The sequence below is a fragment of the Mastigoproctus giganteus genome, chromosome 5 (assembly GCF_048544385.1).
Source record: "Mastigoproctus giganteus isolate SK-2022 chromosome 5, ASM4854438v1, whole genome shotgun sequence".
NCBI lineage: Eukaryota > Metazoa > Arthropoda > Arachnida > Uropygi > Thelyphonidae > Mastigoproctus > Mastigoproctus giganteus.
This window is the reverse complement of record NC_143579.1, coordinates 89716553-89741451: the sequence shown is the minus strand read 5'-3', so window position 1 is coordinate 89741451 and position 24899 is coordinate 89716553. Positions and strand designations below refer to the sequence as shown.

The window sequence follows — 24899 nt, the reverse complement described above, 5'->3', positions numbered from 1 at the left end:
AATAATCTAAAAAACAGTACAGAAATAATTCTAATTATGTTTTTCCTAACAAATAGATATTTATTGTATACTGGGTATACAATAAATATCTATTTGTTAAATTATGGACCCCAGTACTCCAGGCCCATTTGTCACTATGTTTTTCCTTTTTGGATAATGCAACATAGACGTCTAAAAATTCGCAGCAGTGGAGGGTTAACGGAAAGATGACGGTACAGTTGCATGCTGAGGTTGACCCAGCAGTAGCGGATTAAGGTCGGTTGAGGCCCCCGGCGCAGAAGAAAATATTGGGCCCCTTAAAAAAAAAGAGAGACAGGAAAAATAAAAATACATGTTAACGATTTTTATAAATAAAAAAAAATATTATGTACTATTAATGTTTTATTTCCAATAAAATATGAATATAATTAATAATAGCATAATAATAATCACAAAGTTTTGAACTAATAGTTGAATATATTAGTTCAACTAATTTGTTGGGGTTTTGCGTGGGCCCTTCAGAAGTCGGGGCCCAGGGCACGCGCCCGATGCGGCCGCCGTTAAATCCGCCTCTGTGCCCCAGTCATTAACGTGTCAAGAATGGCAATTTCAACATTACGACAAGGTCTGTTGTTATACTGCCATACATGCTTATACCTGCAAGTAATAATCAGTATTAGTATTAGTAATGGCCGCATGGTGCAAGAAAGCCTATGGCTTATGCTGCACCAGCCAAAAAAAAAAAAGGGGAAAAAAAATCCGAACAAAACAATGATAAAAACAAAAAAAATAAATAATAAATAAATAATAATAATTAATAAAAAAATTAAAAAAAGAAAGAAAATTAAACCTATCATCCTATGCGCTTCCCTTACCCGAAAGTACTATCCAGATGACCTCTGAATTTCCCCAAACTGTCGGCCTCTACCACCCATGAAGGCAACTTATTCCAGTAATTTATAACTCGCTTCCTGCAGTCCAATCTAAATATTTCCCCCCCGTAACTTGAATTTATGTCCCCTAGTTCTAGCATCATTTATAATCTTGAAAATTTCGTCCTCATTCATTTTACTGATGCCTCTCAGAGCCTTAAACACCTCAATCAAATCTCCTCTAAGGTGTCTAGTTTCCAAACTCTGCAACCCACATACTCGAAGCCTTTCTTCATAAGGACGCCCTTTTGCCGATCTCACCAGGCGAGTTACCCGTCTTTGCACCCTTTCAAGAAACTCGATGTCTTTCTTTAGGTGCGGGCTCCATACTTGAACACAGTATTCCACGTGTGGTCTAACATAAGCCTTATATAATGGGATTATCACGTCCCTATCTCTACTTGCAAAGGTTCGATAGATCATCGATAGGACACCATGGGCCTTCCTTGCAACCTGTTTACAATGCTCAGAGAATTTCATGTCTGACCGTATCGTAACACCCAAGTTCCTTTCCTCCAGTACTGGGTTTAGTTGAACTCCACCAAGTGAATAAGTTATTTTGGGATTACTGTTTCCCAGGTGTAATTCCTTACACTTTGTTGGATTAAAGCATAGCTACCATTTTTCTGACCATTCCTGAAGTCTATCTAGGTCTCTCTGAAGAAGCTCAGCTTGACATTGATCATTACCTACTCTACCAATTTTAACATCATCTGCAAATTTAGACATCACGCCCTCTATCCCTTCATCAATGTCGTTTATGAAAATTAAAAACAACAGTGATCCTAATACTGATCCTTGGGGAACCCCACTTCTTACATCAACCCAATCTGAGGAATAGCCATTTATCACAATCCTCTGCCTCCTGCCCTGAAGCCATCCTTTTATCCAGTGATTCCAACCTGTTCCAGCTTATAAAGCAACCGCTCATGTGGGAATGAGTCAAAAGCTTTGCTGAAATCTAAATAAACAATGTCGAAATTATTCCCTAAATCCAGCTCGTGAGTGACCCTTTTGAAATAGCGAAAAACATTTGTTAAACATGATTTTCCCTTTACAAAACCATGCTGAGTACCCTTGAGAATTTCAATTCGATCCAAATGATCCTGAATTCCACCCTTGATCATTGCCTCCATGATTTTCCCTACTACTGAAGTCAGACTGACAGGTCAATAATTTCCAACTTCACTTTTAGAGCCACCCTTATGTATGGGAGATACATTTGCACTTTTCCAATCCAAAGGAATCTCCCCAGAGTCTAGTGATGCTCGCATAATTAGCCTCAATGGTTCAATGCACTCGCTTGCCGCCTCCCTTAACATTATAGGGTATATTCCATTAACTCCAGGAGCCTTACTGGTCTGTAGGCTCGAAAGTTTTTTCATTAAATAATCTTGCGAAATTTCAATATCATTAATTACATATTTTTAACTTCGCTCCCACAATATCCCATTGCCACAAAAGGCTTTTCATTTGTAAATATCGATGCAAAATAACTGTTGAGTTCATCTGTAACGGCAGCTGGTGTATTTAATACTATCCCCTTTCCCTTACGTAAAGGTCCGATCTGGTCTGTCCTGCTCTTCTTGGAATTTATATATGTGAAGAATTCTTTATCCCCCCCCCCTCTTTGTTCTGTTTGCTAGTGATTTCTCATAAACTGCCTTTGCCTGTCGAACCTTTTCTATGGCTCTATTACACATCACCTTGTAGCTGTTATAGGCTTCAGTACTTTTTATTGCTCTGTAACCTTTCCATGCCACCTTTTTCTGCTCAACTAATGTGGCAACTTCACTATTCATCCAACTTGGAACACTCCTCGTGGAGTATTTTTTAATGGTATATACGCATTCAAGGCATCTGTGATTAATGTTTTAAAATCGTACCACAGTTCAAATGTATTCATTTTCTGCACGATATCTACCCAGTTAATAGAGGCCATGTAGTACCTTAAGGCATCGTAATTTCCTTTTCTGAAATTAAAACCCATTCCTTTGCCTTTTACTTCTGCTACCTCCCTCGTCATCATCCACCGTAGAACTCCGTGATCACTTCCTGCTACTGGTTCCTCTACTGTCAGCCCTGTTTTGTCATCTGATTCATGTGTGATTATGAGGTCTAGGATATTCTTTTCTCTAGTACTTTCCCTGACATGTTGATACAAATAACTGTCATCTAGTTGATTTAAAAATTTTGTTTCCCATGTCGAGTTTCCTTCCCATTTACTCCAATCAATTAGAGGCAAATTGAAATCACCCATAATAAGGCATTGACGCTTACTTGTACAAATTTTGCATGTAGAGTACTCCTACTCGCTTATACCTTTGTTTCCAACTATCTCACACCATACAGACTCTATGCTAGCATGTGAAATGTCTGAATCCGGGAAAGCTATCGTCGCACTCAGGCTGCTTCTGATAAGAAGCATTACCCCACCACCACCCCCCTTCTATCTACCCTATCCTTCCTAAATACATTACACAAGCCGTACTTAAACTCATCATCCCCAATTTCCGGGTGGCACCACGTCTCCGTAAGCCCTATTATGTCCGCGTTACTTGTGTTAACCAGCAGTTCGAATTCGCTCATTTTATTGACGACACTTCTAACGTTACTGTATAAACAATTAAGATTTACTGTATAATACGTATTAACTGCCACTAGAGGGAATGTTGGTTGGATTAATTGTTAAAATGTGCTCCTGTTCTTAAGATTATTTAAAGTTTTTTAAGCATCCCCCTGCTATAAAATTACGTGCTTCTTAAAGACGAAGAGTTGGTGAGTTGTTGTGTTAAATTTTGGGTGTCGGAATTGTGGGGTTGTGCTGATATCATTGAGTGAAGTATTCTCTTTCATTATTTGAATACTATACACAGGAATACATAGAGTTAACACTGGAATATATACCGTTCTGAAATTTCCCATAGACTTAGCATTAGCCCATAGACTTTTCATGGGAGAAAATGGCTACCTGAGAAATTTTGTTTAAAAATATCCATGGAGATGGAAAACTCTAACTAGTGCCATCTCAGTAATACATAGTACTGAATAATATTAAATATAATATAATTCAAAATATACATATTTTGAAGTTGTGTGATTATTTTCGGGATATTTTGAAGAAGAGAAATCTATCCAGCTATAAGATTGTTTATTTATGGCTTTGTTTCTTCACTAAAACATACACTCTTAAACATGGATACGGATTTAGAAAAAACTTTAACAAGACATTCTGAAGCAGAGAATTCGTCTTCCGGTTCACAGTTAGTGGATTCGGTGAGGAGAAAGAAATCTCCAGACAATGTAAAAATGTCTAGAGGTAAAAAAAACCCGAAAACACCTAAAACGCCCAGAGTGCTTGCTCCTCGGTTGGACAAAGATAAAGACAAGGATAAGGATAAAAATCCTCAGGTGTGGGTGGAAGAGTCTACCCCCATCAATAGAAACGGATGTTAATCTTATTACTACTATAATGCAATGTATAGTGCAAAAATTATTCTGCAATTTTTCTTCTTTCACTATATTTCTTAATTTTACCGCTACTCCATTTTTTTTTTACCAACCATAGCAGCTGCACCATCACTTGCAAATCCAACCATTTTATCCCAACTTAATTTATATTTCTCTATTACAGTTTTTATTTCTGAAAAAATATCCTGCGCACCAGTTTTTCCTTTCATAGGAATTATTTCCAATAATTCCTCAATTACTTCAAATTCATCAGTAACACCTCGTACGAAAACGGCAAGTTGTGCTATATCTGTGATGTCGGTACTCTCATCAACTGCTATTGAGAATGCTGCAAAATCTATACTTTTTTTCTTTTAACTGACATCGTAAATCACTAGCGATTTCGTTAATACGTTCCGCTACCGTGTTGGCTAACAAACTAATATTTTTAAATAAATTGTTGTTTTTCAGGACAAAGAAGTTCAGCAGACTTAACCAAACAATCTTTAAGGAATTCGCCATCAGTAAATGGTTTTGATCGTTTTACAATGACGTGCGCGAAAGTAAAACTTGCGTGAACTGCTGCTTCACTGGATTTATTTGCTTCAGTAAAAAAAAAAAATTTGTTGTCGTGGTAAGCCAGATTTCAGAAACTGTAACTTTTCTTCCCTCAATTTGCCTTCCAACATTTCAAATTTTTCTTTATGATTCGTTTCGTAATGGCAACGTAAATTTTATTCTTTTGGAACTGATATTGCCTTATTACAAATAAAACATACAATTTTATTGCGCGCAACACCACAAAAACATAATTTCCCATTTATCTTGAAAAACATGTCCTTCTTCGCCCACTTTTCTTTTACCCTTTGTTAAACACATGGCTTGCAGTTTAATCTCTTAATTAAAATAATTAACATAATTTTATTTAAAACTTTAATTTAACAAGATGAATTTTCGTATGAAAGCAACACTCAAAATTTATGCACAATTCTAAACGATAGGTATTGATATAATGTAGAATCTACATTATATCATTACCTATCGTTTATCGTTAGATCTATATTGTAGATCTAACAACAAGCACAAATAAACAGGTTTTATAAGCCGTACGTTAGTTTGTCTCCATCTATATAGCAATATGAACTGCGCAGCTGTGCATCCAGATAAACAACTAGTGACTGACTCAAGGAAAATATATATCAGAAGTACCAACTCAATAGAAAAAATCGGAAACACCAGAATACTGAAGCGCCACCAACTATCGGCTGGCGAACTAAATTTACTGATTGTACCGACGTGGGAAGTTCTCCCACCTTACCCCAGCCACGTGGCCTGGGGTAAGGTGGGAGAAGGTGGTTTTACAAGCATACAGTGACAAAGACAAAGTGACAACCTATTTATTCTATCTCTTTTTCCTTCAATAGCAGTCGCGCACTTAAGCTCAGTCCATATCTCTATGTCTCTAAAACTACAGGGTGTCTCAAAAATATTGGTACAAACGTTTAGGGGAGGTAGGTAACATCTAAAGGAATGTGAATCGCATAGTAACACATAATCGGAAACGCACCGTAAGTCGGTAGACGACGCGGTAGTCGCCGCACGAAGAGCATGCATCGATATACGAACTGTGAGCTGGCAGACATGCACCTAGTGTATCGATTAGCAGAGGGCAATGGACGAGTCGCTCAACGAATTTATGGAAAACGCTTTCCAGACAGACATGTACCGGACCACCGTTTCTTTGCGCGTGTGTGCATCAACATTTGTGCGATTATAGGTCATTTAGAGGTAACAGGAGTAGTGCAGGCAGACCACGTTCGACGCGAACTCCCGCCATGGAAGAAAGTGTGTTGAATGCCGTCCAGAATAATCCTACTACCAGCACACGTGCCGTTGCCTCTGCCTTTGGAGTGTGTCGTTGCAGTGTACAGCGTATCTGACACGATGATTCCTTACACCCCTTTCATCTCCAAAGGGTTCAGTTACTGCTCCCCCAAGATCATCCTGCACGTGTGGCTTTTGCGCAGTGGTTTCTCCAACAAAGTGTTCAAGACTTGAATTTTCCAGCCTATGATTTGTTCACGGATGAGGCTTATTCAATCAGCACAATGCTCATGTGTTGGATCATGACAACCCACAGATTGTGCGCCCCCATACGGCACAACATCTCTTCGCAATAAATGTGTGGGCAGGTATGGTCGGTGACTGCTTAGTTGGCCCATACCTGTTACCATCCCGCATGAACTCCGCTAAATATCGGATCTTTCTTGAACAAGTTCTACCAGGGTTACTTCACGATGTTCCAGCAAATGTGAGACGCAACATTTGGTTTCAACATGACGAGGCGCCTGCCCATTATGGACGGTGTGTTCGTGACCGTTTTGGGCATCGATGGACTGGCCGTGATGGACACGTTGCCTGGCCCCTACGATTTATCGAGCCTTGATTTCTTTCTGTGGGGGACCCTCAAATCTGTAGTAGTACTAGTAGTGGCATGTGATGCAAGAAAGCAAGTGTATGAGCTTATGCAGCATCAGCCAAAAAAAAAAAAAAAAAATCACACCATTCCCTCCAAATGCCTGTCCAGTTCCTCCTTAAATTTATTTAACCAATCAACTTTCACAACGAGAGATAGAAGTTTGTTCCAGCAATTAACCACCCGCTGGCTAAAGGCAAATTTCCGCACATCTATTCTACATCTGTCTTTTCTTAATATGAATTTAGGGCCCCTTAGGTTCGTACTCTGAACAAGTGGAAGGATCCCATCAGAATTCAGCGTGCTCAACCCATTCAAGGCCTTATACATCTCAATCAGATCACCGCGCAGGTGCCTAGTGTCCAGCCACTGCAATTTGCAGAACTAAAGCCTCTCTTGGTAAGAGGATCCCCTTAATTCCCCTCACCAATCTTGTTGCCCTTCTCTGTACACGCTCAAGCAAACTACATCCTTCCAAAAATGAGGCCTCCAGACCTGTACGCAGTACTCAAAGCGTGGCCTGACCATTGCCTTATACAGAGGAACAATCACCTCCTTTTCCCTGCTAGCAAAATTCCTATATATCATTGACAAAACCTCATGACCTGCCCTGGCAGCCTTTCTGTATTGCTCATAAAACTTCATATCTGACTGCACAATTACTCACAGGTCTTTTTCATTTTCTACCACCTTAAGTGTAGTACCACACAGTCGGTACGTTTCTCTGGGGTTACTTCTACCCATATGCAGTACTTTGCATTTGTCAAGGTTAAACTTCAGTTGCCACTTCTTAGCCCATCTGCCCAAATTATCTAGATCCTGTTGCAGTAGTGCACTGCCATTACTGTCATTAACAACCCTGCCAACCTTTGTATCATCTGCAAACTTCGACACTAAGCCTGATATGCCTTCATCAATATCATTGATAAATATCCAAAACAACAGAGGACCCAACACCGAACCCTGTGGGATTCCACTAATAACATTAGTCCACGAAGAGTAGCACCCATTAATTTCCACCCTCTGTCTTCTCCCACTCAACCATCCTTTTATTCATTGTAGCAACTTACTCTTAATAAGATTCCGCTCCAATCTGTACAATAGTCTTTAATGCGCAACAGTGTCAAAAGCTTTTCTGAAATCCAAATATATGATATTAAAATTATTTTTTGCATCCAGTTCCTTTGTAACCACATCATAATATCCTATCAAATTTGTCAGACAAGACTTTCCCTTAACAAGCCCATGCTGTGTCTAAATTATTGCTGCAGTCTTGTATAGATGATCCTGCAATGCATCTTTAACCAGTAACTCCATTATTTTACCCGGAACAGAAGTTAAACTAACTGGTCTGTAATTACTCATGTCACCCTTCGATCCCCCTTTGTGAATTGGGGATACATTTGCACATCTCCAGTCCGTGGGGACCTCCCTTGAGTCCAAGGATGCTCTCATAATTATGGCTAAGGGTTTGCTTAGTTGCTTTGCCACCTTCTTTAATATAACTGGATAGATCCCATCCAACCCAGGTGCCTTTCTTATGTTTAACTTCAACAATTTCTCTTCCACTTTGCTTTCAGTTATTACAAAATCATTAAGCACCCTGCTACAATTTGATAACTTTCTGTCATTTTCAAACCTTAATAACTCCTCATGTGTGAATGTAGATGCAAATAGTCATTCAGTTTGTTTGCTGAGCAGGATCATCAACAGTCGAACCATCGATATCAAGTAGACCAATCAGATTCATCCCCTTCCTTTTAGAGTTTATATAAGTAAAGAAATCCTTGCTGTTTCTCTTAGCATCTTTTGCCAAAGATTTCTCGTAATCTGCCTTCGCCTGCCTAACCTCCTTTGTGACCTGATTACAGTCTAGCTTATATCCGCCATAGACTTCTGAGTCGCTTGATAATTTATATGCATCCCATGCATTTTTCGCGTATGAATCGCCTGTGGAGACGGAAACGTATCTCGTGGCGAGACTCGTCTGCGCTGCTGCTACTGTCAAAGGAACTCCAGGTGTGTTCGACTGTGTCCGCCAATCCATGCTGCGTCGGTGTCACGCATGCATCGCATCTCATGGTGGAACCTTCGAGCAACTGTTGTAACATCATGAAATGCATCCATTGCGTACTCCATTGTTAATATTATGTCAAATAAATGTTTGCCACTAATTACTGTCTTGTGTCATTTCTGCTTCTTGTGCCTCTACTACTACTTTCCCGTGACGTTTCCGGTTATGGGTTCCTATGTGATTCACATTCCTTTAGATGTTACCTACCTCCCCTAAACGTTTGTACCAATATTTTTGAGACACCCTGTATAAGCACCGTATTTACAACAAATACATAAAATTGCTTCGGGGGCCGGATGCGGCCCGCAGGCCTCCAGTTTGAGACCACTGCCATATAGCACTAGCAGCAAAGAGGAGAAAAAAGAACCAGAGAATTAATAACACGACTGAAGAGAATTACTACAACTAGAAAGAAATACTTCAGAGTATGTTCTTCAGGTCTTGACAAAAATGTCAAAATTTGTCACTCAAGCAATTAAACAAAATCGATGTAGTAGATTCGAAATCAGTACAAGAAATATATGATCCATTGGAAGCTGGTTTCACAAACATCGGATGTCTATCAGAAAGGAAATGTCTATTGAATAAGAGAGCGGTGAATAACTAATGACAAAAAAAATAAATAAATAAATGAATTTATGATTTTACAAGTATTTACGAGGGCCGTACGAAAGTAGTGCCTCCTAATTTTTTTGCTTTCAAATGTGGCGCCGTAGATCATTTCGCGTATCACTGAGTGGTCACTAGAGGTCTCCAGTTTCACCATGTTGAGTGGCTCTGTGATCGAGCTCGTGAGTGCAGCACACGGAGAATTCAAAATATTGGATGTTAGAGATATACGTATCAAGCAAAGAGTGGCGATTGAATTTCTTACCAAAGTAGTGGCATCTATCGAAATCCATAAGCGTCTCAAAAATGTTTATGGTGACAACTGTAGATGTGAGAACAGTTAAACGTTGGGTAAAACACTTTAAGAGTGGGGAAAGTGACATTGTTGACAAGCCACAGTGAGATGGGATCTTGCTTGTGGATTTCTTGAAGCGCGGCACCACAATCAACTCAGATCGATATGTGGAAACGTTGAAAAAGTTGAAAACTCGCATCCGTAGAGTTCGACTGGACAAAAATCTTAATGAGGTTCTTCTTCTCCATGACAACGCACAACCCCACACCAGTCTGTGCACGATGGAGGCCACTGCAAAACTGGGTGCATCGTTCTTCCTCACCCCTCGCATAGCTCGGATCTTGCGCCTTCCGGCTATCACCTCTTCGGCCCGCTGAAGGAGGCACTACGTGGAACTTATTTTTCGGACGACGACCAGCTGAAGCACAGTGTTCGAGAAGCCCTCCGGAGCGAGAGTAAGGACTTTTACAGGATTGGAATACAGCGTCTGACTCAGAGATGGCAGAAGTGCATAGAAAATGATGGTAACTTTGTAGAAAAATGACGGTGTGTAATAACGATTGAGGATTATTAATGTAAAAAGGGCATAGTTTAGGAATTAAATAGGAGACATTACTTTCATACCGCTCCTCGTACAAGCTTACTGTCCGATGCCCCAAATCTGACAATTCATTATCCGGCACCATCCATTTCTAGCTATTTTCAGGAAAAATGCGCAAGAAGATCAAACTGCTTGATTTATTTATCGGATTTGTGCAGTCCACGAGACAATGTTAGGAATCTGGAGAAGTGACTGTAAGGCAAGTTCAAGGTCGGTAAATGCTGCAATGTGTCAGGATGTCCGCATTCTGGCTCTAACAGCTAGACGCCACAGGAAGATGAAACTGAGATAGCTAGCTCTCTCTCTCTCTCTCTCTCTCTCTCTCTCTCATTCTCTCTATTTAATTATTATTTTTTAATGATAATAATAATCTTACTATTTAATTAATAAACTATTTCTTTCAGAAAATAAAAACATTTGACTCAGTGATAAACTGAATAGAATTATTTTAACCAAGTGAAGTTTAATTTATTACTAAACCATCTGATATTCTTTTCAGGTGAATGGCAGGACCCTTCCCAATTTGGAACAGTTCGAGGGCCCAGTCCAAGACAGACATTGTAGAGATGTTATCTTCTTGTTGCTTTTTATGGCTTTTTGTGGCTTTTTGGTAAGTAATGGATCCTGTTACTCGTGCACGCACACAAGTCAACGAACTTGAAAATATTAATAATTGAAAGGCTAATATCTGGCGAAACAAAAATGAGATTAAATATATCCTTCCCAAAAATTTACGCAGCACATCACATTTAAACATTATACATTATTCTCACTAGTTCTGAAATTCGGACGCCACGATTAAATACGGATGTGCTCGAACTTATAGTTCACGCACATTCATATTTAATTATGCACAGTTCTTTCAACCTCATCCATGTTATTACCAGGGGCGGCTCGTTGGTAGGCACTGCGGAACTGCAGCACCCTCCGCTAGATTTTTAAATCTAAATACCGTATATAGTCAACGGAGTTATATGATATTTTGTGAAGAACAATGCAACGCAATGAATATTTTTATTAACACGTCCCGCATATAGTATACTCATCCTCTATTTCCAATAATCATTTCAATAACAAACGAATAAAAACACGAAATCGTTTTCAACTTCATTTATTTATATATATTTTTTTATCATTAGTTATTCACCGCTCTCTTATTCAATAGACATTTCCTTTCTGATAGACATCCGATGTTTGTGAAACCAGCTTCCAATAGATCATATTCCTTGTACTGATTTCGAATCTACTACATCGATAAATAAAATTATACTTCACTTATAACCACCAAGACGTTATTCATTTACATCTCACCCTTCCTCTAAAGGGCGGAAGAAATTTGGCAATCAAGCGTTTGGTGATTTGTCTGCTATATGCTGGGCAACCAAGTTTTGGAAATTGTCAGCTTTTTGCCTGGACAACACTCTCAACAGACCACTTTTACTTGGATTATTAATTGTGAGCTTTCTCGGAATTTATACTGCGCTTCAAGCTGCTAAGTTGGCATATTGCCATCAAGACAGTTTCTTTCGCCCTGCCTTCTCACTTTCCTGATTACTGCCCACCTACCAATACACTTCATCCCCTCTTAAGCCGGCGCCTTCACTTCCAATTAAGATTGATACAATGAAGGATAGAACGGGTGTTCAGCAAATGTCCTATGCCGATTGTGAGAGTAAACCGAAGGCCCCGACGATACGTTGCTTTTCGTGCCGGAGAATCTTCTGCCGTAATTGACAGACACCTAAAGTCAAACGGTTGAGCAAACAAAGGAGAAGGAAATGGCTTTGCCACCTCTGTGAAAGTAACTCTAAACCGGCGGATATCTCGGAGGAAGAGGTACCTTCTATCAACCTTAACGAGGCAACTCCTTCCGCGTCCTCGGGGTTGTTTCAGGTGCTCTGTTCGAATGTCGAAAGCTCTACATCATCGCTTGCATCGAGAACGCCTCGTAATGCAAGCTTATCGGTTGGGACAGTAAATAAAAAAAAGTAAATTGCAGCCATTATCAACCCACTGCAGGATGGAAGCCTCCTCAACAATTCATGCTGAGGGAAATGGACCATAATTTGCCACGCTGGTCCAGTGCGGGTTGGCAGATCGACCGTATTTAGCAGTCAGGGGCTTGAACCCCGGTCTACTCAAAGAGCGTGTGCCGCTGCACTCCCGCTCCTGACCACTCGGCTACGGAGGCCCTTTTTGGAACGGGAATACGATTTCGCTCCTGCCGTCTCCGCGAGGGTGTCCCCGATGAATATCCCCTCAGAAATTTTGGAAATAAAAAACGTTTTAAGTGATAACACCGCTACACTCAATGCCCTACCTGAGGGTTTCAAGATCAGCTTAGGAGAGGTCCTGTCTCCAATAATGGATTCTCTTGCTTGCCTTAATGCTGAGAATAGAAGGCTCAGAGCCCAAAACACAGAAATACTGGATCAATTTCTCTTGCTGAACGATCAACTCAGAGATTTGAAAAATCTTTGTTAGTGAATGATGTCTTCCTTCTAGTCAGACGTCAGTGATGAATCATCGGGAACCTCAGGAACGTTTACGTGATGTGGATGAGGCTCCACCCCGACCCTCAGCACAAACTGTTCGATCCCAGCAAGGGACAACTGATCCAAAAAAATTACGGAGTTCACCTCTAGCTGCAGAGAGGTTGACTCAGCAGATCTTCACTCCTGCCGTTCATCTGAACCCACTGGATACGCATCCCTCGCATTCTGACCCCGTTGAGCTTGATCTGCCCATGGTTGCTGATAGTCAACGTACCCAGGATCCATTGGAATCTGGGTGAACCTAACTCGTATCAACCTTGCAGATTACAACAGAAGCATGGTCGCCTGGTTCCGAATCTGCCCAACCATGGTAACAACATGATGGAGATGAGAGAACCCCACGCCAAAACAGGAATGGATGGACCTTTGGTCAGGTGGTTGCCTAGAGTCATGGCATCTCCGTAGCCAGGTGGGCAGGAGCAGCAGTGCGTAGCACACGCTTCTTGATTATACCGGGGTTCGAGCCCGTGCCCACCAAATACGGAGGATGCGGAAAGGTCAGGGAATGACCACCGCATATCCCCGGAGAAATATGGCCTTAGTTGCTAATACTCCTAAAAACCAAAATAACTAACAACAAACAAACAACAAGCCTAGAGTCATCTTCATCAATTGAACCCTCAAGCACAATCTTATAGCCATAACCCCCAAAGGGCTATTTCCACCCAAGACACTTTGACAGTGGAACCCCAAGGGAACAGATTACCAATACAGGAGACACAAGTTTCTGCCCCTCGCCAACCGCTTTCGGCCACTCAGTCGAGAAGACTGGAGAAGAATTATAATATATCAGCTGTACAGACCAGAGAAAGAATTTTTGTTTCGAGACTGTGTCCTTCAACGCAAGCAGAAAGTATCAAGGATCTCTTTGCTCATGAACATGGAATTAAGATTGATGCAAAGGCTATCAAAACGAGGTTTCCGACCTACTCTTCCTTTATCATCTCCTGCCCAGCGAATGCGAAGCATATCGTCTTGGATTCTAGCTGCTGGCCCTTAGGTACCCTCATTAAGCTGTATCAAGAGCAGTAGACCGATCACGTACAACAGATCCAGACAGGACATACAGGCATAGCAACAAAAGGGCAATATGCAACCAGGTTCACAAGGCGGAAAGCTTTTGTGGTTTATGCAGAATGTATGCAGCATAAAAAACAAGCTTCACTCCTTACAGACCCTTCTTTTTCTTGACGAGTTTGACTTCATTTGTCTTGCTGAAACATTGCTATCGGCGAATAGGCAGCTTGATCTTGTACCTCTTAACACTCCCTACAAGCACATTGGGAATTCAAGGGGTGGTGAAATCTTTTTAACGGTCGTTTTCAGCCAATAAGTACAAGGGTAAGCCAGTCGAACAACTTTGATGCAATCTGTACAACGCTGAGAAGTCATGTTATTAAAATTCAGTGCTGCCTGGTTTACATCTCCCCAGATCACAATGAAGACTCTAGATCTGAGCTGCTCACCTGGTTGGCAACAAATTTAGTACCTAGAACTCCAACTATAGTTGCGGGTGATTTCAACTTGCCGCTCCCTAAGCACGACGATGCCCTTGTGGGTCTTGAGGTCACTCTTCGGACCTTTGACTTACACGGTTCTTAGTGCCAGCTACTAGAAGGCCAACCGCTCAACTTAATATTCCATAACCTACCAGACATCAAGCTCCTGCCTAGCAATTTCCAATTTCAATCGAATCACCTGCCAATTGCATGCCAGTTATCCATGCATAGCAATTCCCCTGTTAACTGATGAGTATGCTGCTGAACTGCCTGGGGTTGTCTTCTCTACGAAATATCTCAAGCCGGACATCATTTTACAGTGCTTGAGCGGATTTGACTAGGGATGCCTCTATTCTAAATTGATAGAGGATGCAACTATGGCCTTGTCCAAACAACTGAAGTTAATTGCATTCCGTGGTGCATCCAAGAAAGTTAGAATTTGCGGTGTTTTAATAAGGAAACCAAGTTGGCCTTCATCAGGAAACAGAAGGCCTACCGGAAATGACAGAAATCTCAACTTTCCTCAGACCTCACTATATTTAAGAAAGAAAGAGCTTACTTCCTAAAAAAGAAAATACAAGTCCTAAACCAAGCTGTCCTTGATAGGTTGAAGAGGGGTAGAAGGATTCTATCACACCAGACAAACCATCATATCATTGATCAAAAGTTTCTCCAGGAATGGGTACAGTGCAACCTCCTGCAGGCAAGTTTTCCAGATCCAGATTCCCCTCCCTCACAGGAGGACTGGTTACCTAGGGCACAGATGAATGATATAGAAATATCTAGGGAGACCCTGATTGATGTCATCAACAAATTACCTAACAAGGCTACTGTAGAACCAGACGGTTTTCCATTATTCATAGTAAAAATATGCAGCACGTACATTGTTGACATTTTCAGACGAATCTTACAATCTGGAAGAGTTCCATCAATTTGGAGATCTTACAATGTCAAGCTCGTTCCAAAGGTTAGGAAACCCAAATCTCCGAAAGATCTGCGACCAATTTCCACCAGTTGCTCTTTACTTAAAATCTTTGAAAAAGCGATTCAGCCAGCAATTGCCCAGCACTGCTTTAGTCACAGGCCCGAGTACATTCATACCGTTCTGCACAAGAGATCAACAACTACAAATCTTCTAGATACCCTCTTCAGAATCCAACAGGCCATCAATAACAAATCCCAGATTGAAATCATCTTCCTGGACATTAAATCGGCATAAGATAGAATATACCTACCAGCTCTCCTTACTGTTCTGAAGCACTTCTTCGGCATTAGCCTTAGTTGCTAATGCTCCTAAAAACCAAATAACAACAGCCACATTGTGAAAAAGGCCCATAAAATTTCTTCACGGCATCAACGGGACTCGAAATCAAGTTTTTAACACGGCGTTAGGTGGACGGCGAAACTACCACGAGGGCACAGCTCCCCGTGGTGGGGTGTATGTTTTATAAGTATACACTGAGTAATCACTGAATTATGACCACCCCTATGAAAACTGAATGCGACCCGTTGACCAAGTGAGGTACGAGAGTGCGCAGTTAGCCTACCTACATAGCATAGATAAGATGTCCGTGGTTCAGTAGGTAGTAAAATTCCGAGCGTGCTGAGTAAAAGGAAAGATTTATCGAACTTTGATAAAGGACAGATTGTGGGAGCTCGATGAGCTGGTGCCTCAATTTCCCAAACGGCTGAACTGATGAGGTGTTCGAGAGCCGCCGTTGTTAAAGTGTACCAGGACTGGCGTCAAAATGGTCAATCAACGACCTGACGGCCTGTCAGCGAAAGGTTGATGTTAGAGGTGAGCGCTGGGTCCGACGACTCGTACAAGCGAACATGCGCAGCACTGTTGAAGAGTTGACAACCCAATACAACATGGGCCAACCCGGAACAATATCTGGTATGACCATGCGTCGCACGCTCGCATGTATGGGCTATATCAGCAGAACGATCCCTACGGCATCCTCTCCTAACCAATGTTCATCGGCGTAAAAGACTTGCCTGGTGCAAAGAGCATGCAAGTTGGACGTTAGAAGACTGGAAGAAGGTGTGCTGGTCGGATGAGTCACGTTATTTACTCCACACCACAGATGGTCGTGTACGGATTTGGCATCAACAACATGAGGCTCTTCATCCTGCATGCATGGTACCAAAAGTGCAGCCGGGTGGAGGCAGTTGTATGATGTGGGGCATATTTCACTGGCAGGAACTTGGACCCCTGGTGCATGTGGAACAACGTATCAGTGTTCTCCGCTATTGTCAACTGCTTGCTGACTGTGTACACCCCGCTAAGTTACACTTTTTGCCGAATGGCGATGGTGTCTTCCAAGATGACAATGCGCCGAGCCATCGGGAACTTGATGTACAGGAATGGTTTGAGGAACACAGTTCTGACTTCCAGCATATCGATTGGCCTCCGAAATCCCTCGATATCAATCCCATAGAGCACTTCTGGGGCACTATGGAAAGGCATATCAGGCGTCTGGATACACCAATCACCTCCATACCTGCATTGCTAGCCGCATTACACACAGTTGGTTTGCCATACCTCCCGAACGCTTCCGATATCTTGTTGAATCAATGCCACGTCAGATAGCTGCTGTACTGAGGGCAAAAGGAGGACCTACGAAGTATTAGATAGGTGGTCATAATTCAGTGATCACTTAGTGTATATTGTATATTTTTACATGTACTGTACAATAAACATTATATTTTCCTATCATTGAACAGTTAGATAGCACCATCAAGTCTCGCTTACACTGATTTGGGGGAGAAATAACTCAGTGAAGCCTAAAACGCTCAACTCATTAATAAATAACGACGTTAGAAGACTGGAAGAAGACGCTCCACAGCACGTCAGAAATATATCAACCTTTGTGTGATGCCAACCAATACCGTATAAAAGTCAAAATATAAGTTGAGAGTTTTCTGAAGAGTTTATATATCTGTTCGGGCAGCCTTTTTTTTTTTTTTTTTTTTCTCCGTAGTTAAAAGACAATTCCTCAATAAGACATCTGTAACAAGACAATCTGCAAAGTCTAAATTCTTTACAGATATTGAAGAAGCTGCATATGGAACCATTTTGAAACTATGACTAATTTGTGTTGCAGGATAAAATTGCTCCTACATTGTTTTTTTTTTTTTATGAACCCCAAACACGAAAGGTATCAAAACCTATAGTACTAGTACTTAGTACCGTGCATGGGTTGAAGGAGAAGTATGGGGGGAGGGGGATGCCGGAAACTTTGCTCTAGAGAACTAAACATGGGTTTCACCACTTCAAGCCTCCAATAAGCAAAGTGGTGGTATTTCACCGGTTGATGAAAGTCATCTACCACCTATCCAAACTTAATAAAAACTGAGCCTGTGCACGAACGAACGCGTTGAACACGTTTCCTGCTGATACTTGATGACATATCGATTTTATGCACGTGGCTGGAATGATGCCAACAAGGTCAGTTCTCTTCGTATCGATATTGAGAACACTCACTGCATTAGAAGTTCATTAACGGAGTTAACAATTATACAGTAAAATAAACCAAAAAAAAAAAAAAAAAACTTGATTTATGTGATCAAGAATTCGAGCAAAGATGCTATCTTTGTTCAAGGCCTTGGGTTTACAAACTGGGATTTAAGATAACATGGTTTTATATTTGAAGTTAAAATTTTACAATCGGCTGCTTTTTTTTTTTTTTTTTCGTATACGCGGTCCAGTCTAATTTCCTTAAATAAAATAACCCGGTAATTATTACTCCTGCCTTCCATATATCACGGGTATGGGTGGGGAGGTAATGCTGGGTTTATACAGTGTGGGACCCTCGTACACATATTTTTAGAGGCCCTAAAAGTAAGGTCAATAATAATTGAACTGTTCCGGGGTTTTCCAGCGACTTTGAGAACTCTGGTAACCTCGCTATTGTACCCCAGGTAATCCGGCTTGCTAATGTGTAGAGCAGAGAGAACGAAACTTTTTACGTTCTACAGTTTCAATGCAATCATCAATACCATATAAACCAGGGTCGCTAATGAAATTTCCTGGTCCCTATTAAAATATAATAATTCATCACGATCAGTGTTAATAAAAGTGTAACTTGTCACGGTCCGTACTAGTCAAAATGTAACTCAACGCGGTTCAGATCCCATTTTTGGCATAAAATTAATAAAAGACAGCCATGCAAGTATAACTACAAACTTGAAATTTTTTGATTTCCCGACTGGCAGTATCAATGACCTTGGACTTAGAATCTAATGAGTCATTTCATAAACATATCTGCAACATTACCGACTCAGAACACAGAATGACAGGTTTTATTAAAAGGCAAGGTTCCAAGTTCACATCAGACAAGGCACTTGTCGTACTCTGCTCATCACTGGTAACACATTCTAGATTATGCACCCACTAGCTGGAATCCACATCACTCCACTCTAGCGGAAGACCAGGGGCTCACATCTGGTGAGCATGGGCTTGGCACACACCCAGGGTCCTGAACTGGATCTGGATCTCTCACTCTCTCTCACTCACTCAGCCTGAGGCTTCCTTGCACCATATGGCAATAATAATAATAAGACATCAAAAAGTCTCAAAGGAGATTCATCAGATACCTCTGTTACAGAAATAAGATCCGTAACACACTAAAAATTATGCAGACATTTTCGATATCTTCAAACTCAACTTCTGCAACAACAGAAGAAAACATAAAGACATATTTTCTTTAAAAACTTATTAACACCAAAGTGGATTTAGTCCGGTGCTTCTTGAGGCTGTAAATTTTAATGCCTCCCAACTCTGGTACCTGAGATTCCTCTACCTTTCGTCTAAGTATACCGAGAATTAATAATAATGAACGATCAGCATGCATGATATGGGATGTGAACTCAATGCAATTTCAAATCCCACATAATGCGAACTTCATTCATCCCACTTCATGCGAACTCCTTAAAAGAATCCTTTGAATTACACGTGCCATAAATGCTTAAATATTTTATAGTGTTAATATTGTTATTATTGTTGTATTGAAATAAATCTTATTCTAAATTCGTGTTTTTAATATTTCTCTTGTACGTTAACATTTAGAAGCTGCTCAGTCTCTCTTTATAATTATCAAATTCTATTCCTCAGTGTTGCTGTATTATTGCAAACACATTGCATATTTAACAATATGATATATATAAATTGGAAATGATTAAGACAAAAATTAATATCATATAATTGCTTACTGTCCTCTTTCTGTACCTCACACTGTATCTGTATATATGTAAATACTTCTGGTGGCTGATGAGTAAGTGGGCCTGACATAAATAAACAACTTTTTTCCCCCCTTTTGTTACAAAACATGAGTGCATTCAGTATAACGCATGATCGATTTTTTTTAAATGCCTCCCTCCAAATAAGGGAAATTACAAAAAAGCACAACTAAAATAATTACTTTACGAAAATTGCTGACTAAGATTGAAATCACTCTCAATTGAGAAAAATTGTTGTCGGGCTAGATCAGTGCGTCCCCTTTCATTAGGCATGAAAGGGGGCGACAGGGGGGCGATAGGCCATCAACTCTGCCAGGTAACGAATCTTTACTACTACTAGGATACGTACGTTTCATAAAAGATGAAAAGTTGAACGAAGAATTATTACTTGCAATATATCTAGAAACGTATACCAAAGGCGAGTCTATATTTCAGGTTACTGAAAAGTTTTTAAAGACAGGGAAATTCCACTTACAAATGTACTTGCTTGTGCAACGGATGGAGCACCATCAATGATTGGCCGTTACAAGGGTTTTATGGCTTATTTAAAAAATGCTGTGCCAAATATTATTACTGTTCATTGTGTCGTTCACCGTCAGCATTTAGTTGCGAAAAAACTTGGTGATCAACTGCACAATTCTCTACAAACTGTTATTACTGCTATAAACAAAATTAAAGCACATTCTTTGAATGATCGTATATTTCGAAGGCTTTTTGATGAAAACAGTGAAGATTTTGAACGATTGCTACTTCACTCCGAGCTGTCAAAGAGTTGGTGGCTGTCAAAAGGCAACTGTCTCAACAGATTTTATGAACTCTTTGATACTGTTGTAGAGTTTTTTGAAGATAGGAACAAAGAAAATGAAAACTGATATTGCTTATCTTGCAGATTTATTTACTAGATTCAACTCAATGAACTTACATTTACAATGACAAGATGTAACTCTTATTAAGGCGAAAACTCAAATTTCCGCATTTATTTCAAAATTAAAACTTTTTATGCGCAACGTAGGACGACGTGAATTGTATCAATTTCCAAATCTGTTGGAAATAGAGAAAAAAGGAAAAAAAAATAGATGATGAAACTCTACTAACTTTTTGTTATCATCTAGAAATGTTGCACAGAGATATGCAGGAAAGGTTCGAAGATCTCCTTAATTTGAAAATTCCAGATTGGGTTGTGAACAGACGATGGTGAACGTTTTGTAGAAGAATTGATTGAGTTACAAAATGAAGTTGAACTGAAGCCAAAATTTCAAAATTCATATCAGGAATTTTGGTTACAAAAGAAAATCCCTGACCATTATCCTGAATTGTGGGGAATTGTAAAAAAAAAAAAATTACTTATTTCTTTTCCAACATCATATCTAGTCGAAACCGGTTTCAGTGCTGTATCTCAATTGCTGACAAAACAAAGATTTTGTCTGGATGTTGTTAAACGTGGCGATTTACGACTTCTACTTACAGATATTAAACTAATATTGATAAGCTAATAAACCTCCACCAAGCTCATCCATCGCATTAAATATTAAAATATAATTAACTATTTCCATTAATATCATGACTTATTTATGTAATTAACTTTCATTTTTATGACTTAATTTAAGTGATTATAACTGACTTTATTTATGTAGTTGTAATTTTTTACGAAGAAGGAATAAAGTGCAGTAAATAGTTTTCTTTATAATTCACACACATACATGCAGGGCTGTATTTGCGTTTTTGGAGGCAAACAGACAAATATTCATTTCAGTTATTTAGCTTCACTTTATATTGGTAGGCTAAAAAAAAGCCCTGGCGAGGGCTTTTTTTAGGGGGCGCGGTGATCCAAAAAGGTTTGAGAAGCACTGGGCTAGATGATGACCGCGGTTCTCATCCTAGTCTGAAATAATGTACAGTAGTGTTGCGCCTGGACGTGTCGCCATCTATCTGTGGATTTTCGTGTTTCTGATCGACAGTTATATTTTTTGCAGAAGTATTTTGGACTTGTGTTCTTCGTAAGACTTCAATTGTGTTGCTGAAAATAACCTGCTTTGAAAATTTGTGTTTGTTACACAGAAATGTATATTAATATTTATTTTGCCCTTTATTATGCTCTGTGAACGTTCAATAAGTGTGACAACTGTAATTTGTTGTCTTCCCCTCAGTTTATAAAATTATGGTGCTTACAAATGTTTTAAGTTGTCAAACTACTTTGTAATAACTCTAAATAACATCCATATAGCCGTTTCGCTCTCATCATGCACTGCGGTGGTGTTTGTTGATTCTATTTGCATTGTTTATTCATTATTTACTTGTTTATGTAAATTTACTTAACTTACATCCACTGTTTCTTATGTAAACAAAAATAACAACGAATTATTGGAACTTGATATTTAAAAAAAAACAAAGAAAAACTAAATTTTCTCTTATTTTTTAAAACTTTATTTATTTTTTCCTTGCTATAATGAAAGAAAATTAGTTCTTTAGCTACCAAGTCCATGCATTTTAATATAAAGGAAATTTTTTTCAATTCTCAGAATAATGTAAGGGGAGCAGATAAAATGTTACCATCCATTGCAGGTGGAAACGAAAATTGCACAAACATTACGCGTTTAAATAATATAATATGAAGTGGATGATTCGTTAGATAACAAAGGGAGTAAAAGCTTTGTTACGGATAAAAGACATTTTATCTTTACTTCAGATAACAAAATTTTTGAAAACTTACTTCCGCATAAAATCACTTATAAATAAATGTGAATGATTTAGACCAGAACTTTAAAAAAAGTAACATAAGTGTTTCAGAGTTTCTTCCGTAATACTTTTGTCTTATGGTTCACCATAAGACAAAAAATATTTCGATATCTGTGCCATAACAAATTATAGCAATCAGTTCCGTTAGAAATTAGGAGATCATTTTGATTAGTTGCTATTTTGCTTACAGACGTAATTTACTTAGATCGTAAGCAAAATAAGCAAAATTTCAATGCAGTTTACTTAAGTGGTGCATGAAGATACGTGAGGCAAATTTACCTATTTAACGTTAATTAAAATACAGTATATTAAAGGCTTATCATATAGCAGTAAACCAGTCATTAAATGAGAAATGTTCAGACACATTCTTAAATACCTCAGTCCATTATTTGGTGTTCAAACCTAATAGAGTAAACCCTAAAATCAGACATTTTCCTGATATACCTAGTAGTTTTGGAGAAGTTTTTTCAGTGAATATTAAGCACTGACAACTGAACTTATTATTTACATCTGTAATGACTGAAAGGTAGTAAGTACTAGTTGTTAAAAATTAACATAAAAGTTGTCATATGGACTATCACGATAAATGTAAGCAAATATCATGAAATATAATGCCAGTTTTAAACGCATGCACAGTACAATATCAGTAGGAATATGAATGAATGTGCTTCAGAGAAAAAGTCCTTCACATTGGAGTATCAAAAATATATGGAATAATTTACAAGGAGGTAAATGCAACGTTAATTAATCAATATAACATTTTTATCTTAATTCAGTCAATTTTTCGCACGTAATAACAAAGGTCGCTAAGTTTCGCTTCTGACGCCGTTAAAACTAATACGTCATTTGTGATTACATGCTCACCTGATGATCTAAATCTGATCCTTTCATACAATAACTGGCCACTGGGTGCATTAGTTAAAATATTTCGGGAAAAGAACACAGCATTCGTGCGGAGATCAGGAAGTATGCATCAAACATTATAGCAACTAAAGAAAGAAAATCCCCCTTCCGGAGAAATCCAGCCCATTTGCCATTTTATTCAGAATGTTAGAAGCATTGCTAACAAACTGCATACATTACAGACCTTCCTTCCTTCACCTTGAAGATACGACTTGGCTAAATCACAGTATGGAGAATTGGCTAAATCACAGTATGGAGAATTGGCTAAATCAAAACAGACAACCGGATCTGCTGGTCCAATCTTCTAGTTACAGATTTATTGGGAATAGCAGAAAGGAAAAGAGGGTGGAGGTGTTGCTATCCTATATCATGAAAGTCTTCACCCTACAAGAATAAAATCAAGTCAAACTGAAAACTCTGAAGTTATCCGCCTCATTCAGGAAGAAGGCTAAAAAAATCCAAGTCTGCCTTATCTATCTTCCACCGGAGCACACTGCAGACACCCGGACCGAGCTTCTTGTGTGGATAACAGAGAATCTGACCTTCCTGTGATCGTAACTGAAGACTTTAATATGCCTAGCCCAAGACACGATCATGCTAAAGAACACCTTGGTCCAACCTTAGAAATCTTAGGACTGACCCTACTGGGTACGCTACCGACTAGGGGAGAGCAGTATTTGGACCTATTGTATCATAATCTGAATAACATAAAAAATGTCACCCCTCAAACTAAATTTCGGTCAGATCACTGCCCAATATGCTGTGAAATTTCCTCGTCCAATAGAGCAGGTGCGCAACAAATCGATGAGCAAACAAGTCGAACCAAGAACATATACTCCCTGAAGTTTGTAAAACCTGAAATTATTTTAGAACATCTTAGGATCTACAACTGGGATGCTCTCTACAATAAACCGGTGGAAGAAGCTACCAATTTGATTAAGGAACAGCTCTTATTGATTTCTGACCTGGGTGCCTCGATGGAAGTAAGAATCACTGACAAAACCAAACCGTAGTTCAACGAGGTTTTAAAAAAGGCGTTCATGGCAAAGCAAAAGGCTTATCGGAAATGGACTTTATGAAAACCTCACGGACTATACGAAAAAAAAGAGTCATCTTCTTGAAAAAGAAACGACTTGCTCGCTACAAAGAGATTCTAAGAAAACTACGACATTCAAAATGAATTGTCATCAAAAAGGCTACTAAATTTGAAATGGATGAAACTACTTTCAGACACTGGGCTAAAGAATGCTTTGAAAGACTGCCAGGTGAAGGAAAAGCTACAAATCATCAAGAATATTGGTCGGAGGACATGGCACAACATTTTTTGGCAAATGGCAGTGTTTGTGTGAATGCATTATCCGATGTCACTGTTTCTAGAGAAAATCTCATCAATGCTATTAATTCCTTACCTAACAAATCTACAATCGGCCCCAACAGGTTCCCAATTTTTATTTTAAAAATTTGTAACGCCTATATTGTTTATGTGTTGTTGCACATATTCCAAAACATCCACGGAGATGCAATCACTACTATGTGAGGCCGGTGCCAA

General features: G+C 39.4%; 1 protein-coding gene across 3 annotated transcripts in view; it reads left to right on the top strand.

Annotated features, from left to right (window-relative positions):
* Positions 1 to 24899, top strand: part of LOC150085550 (choline transporter-like protein 1) — a 361536-nt gene that overhangs the window by 156620 nt on the left and 180017 nt on the right. For all 3 annotated transcript variants that reach the window (XM_090373336.1, XM_090373335.1, XM_090373334.1), the window contains exon 3: positions 10916 to 11026. In XM_090373336.1, the coding sequence (XP_090229462.1) occupies positions 10916 to 11026 (111 nt within the window). The remainder of the gene's footprint in view (positions 1 to 10915; positions 11027 to 24899) is intronic.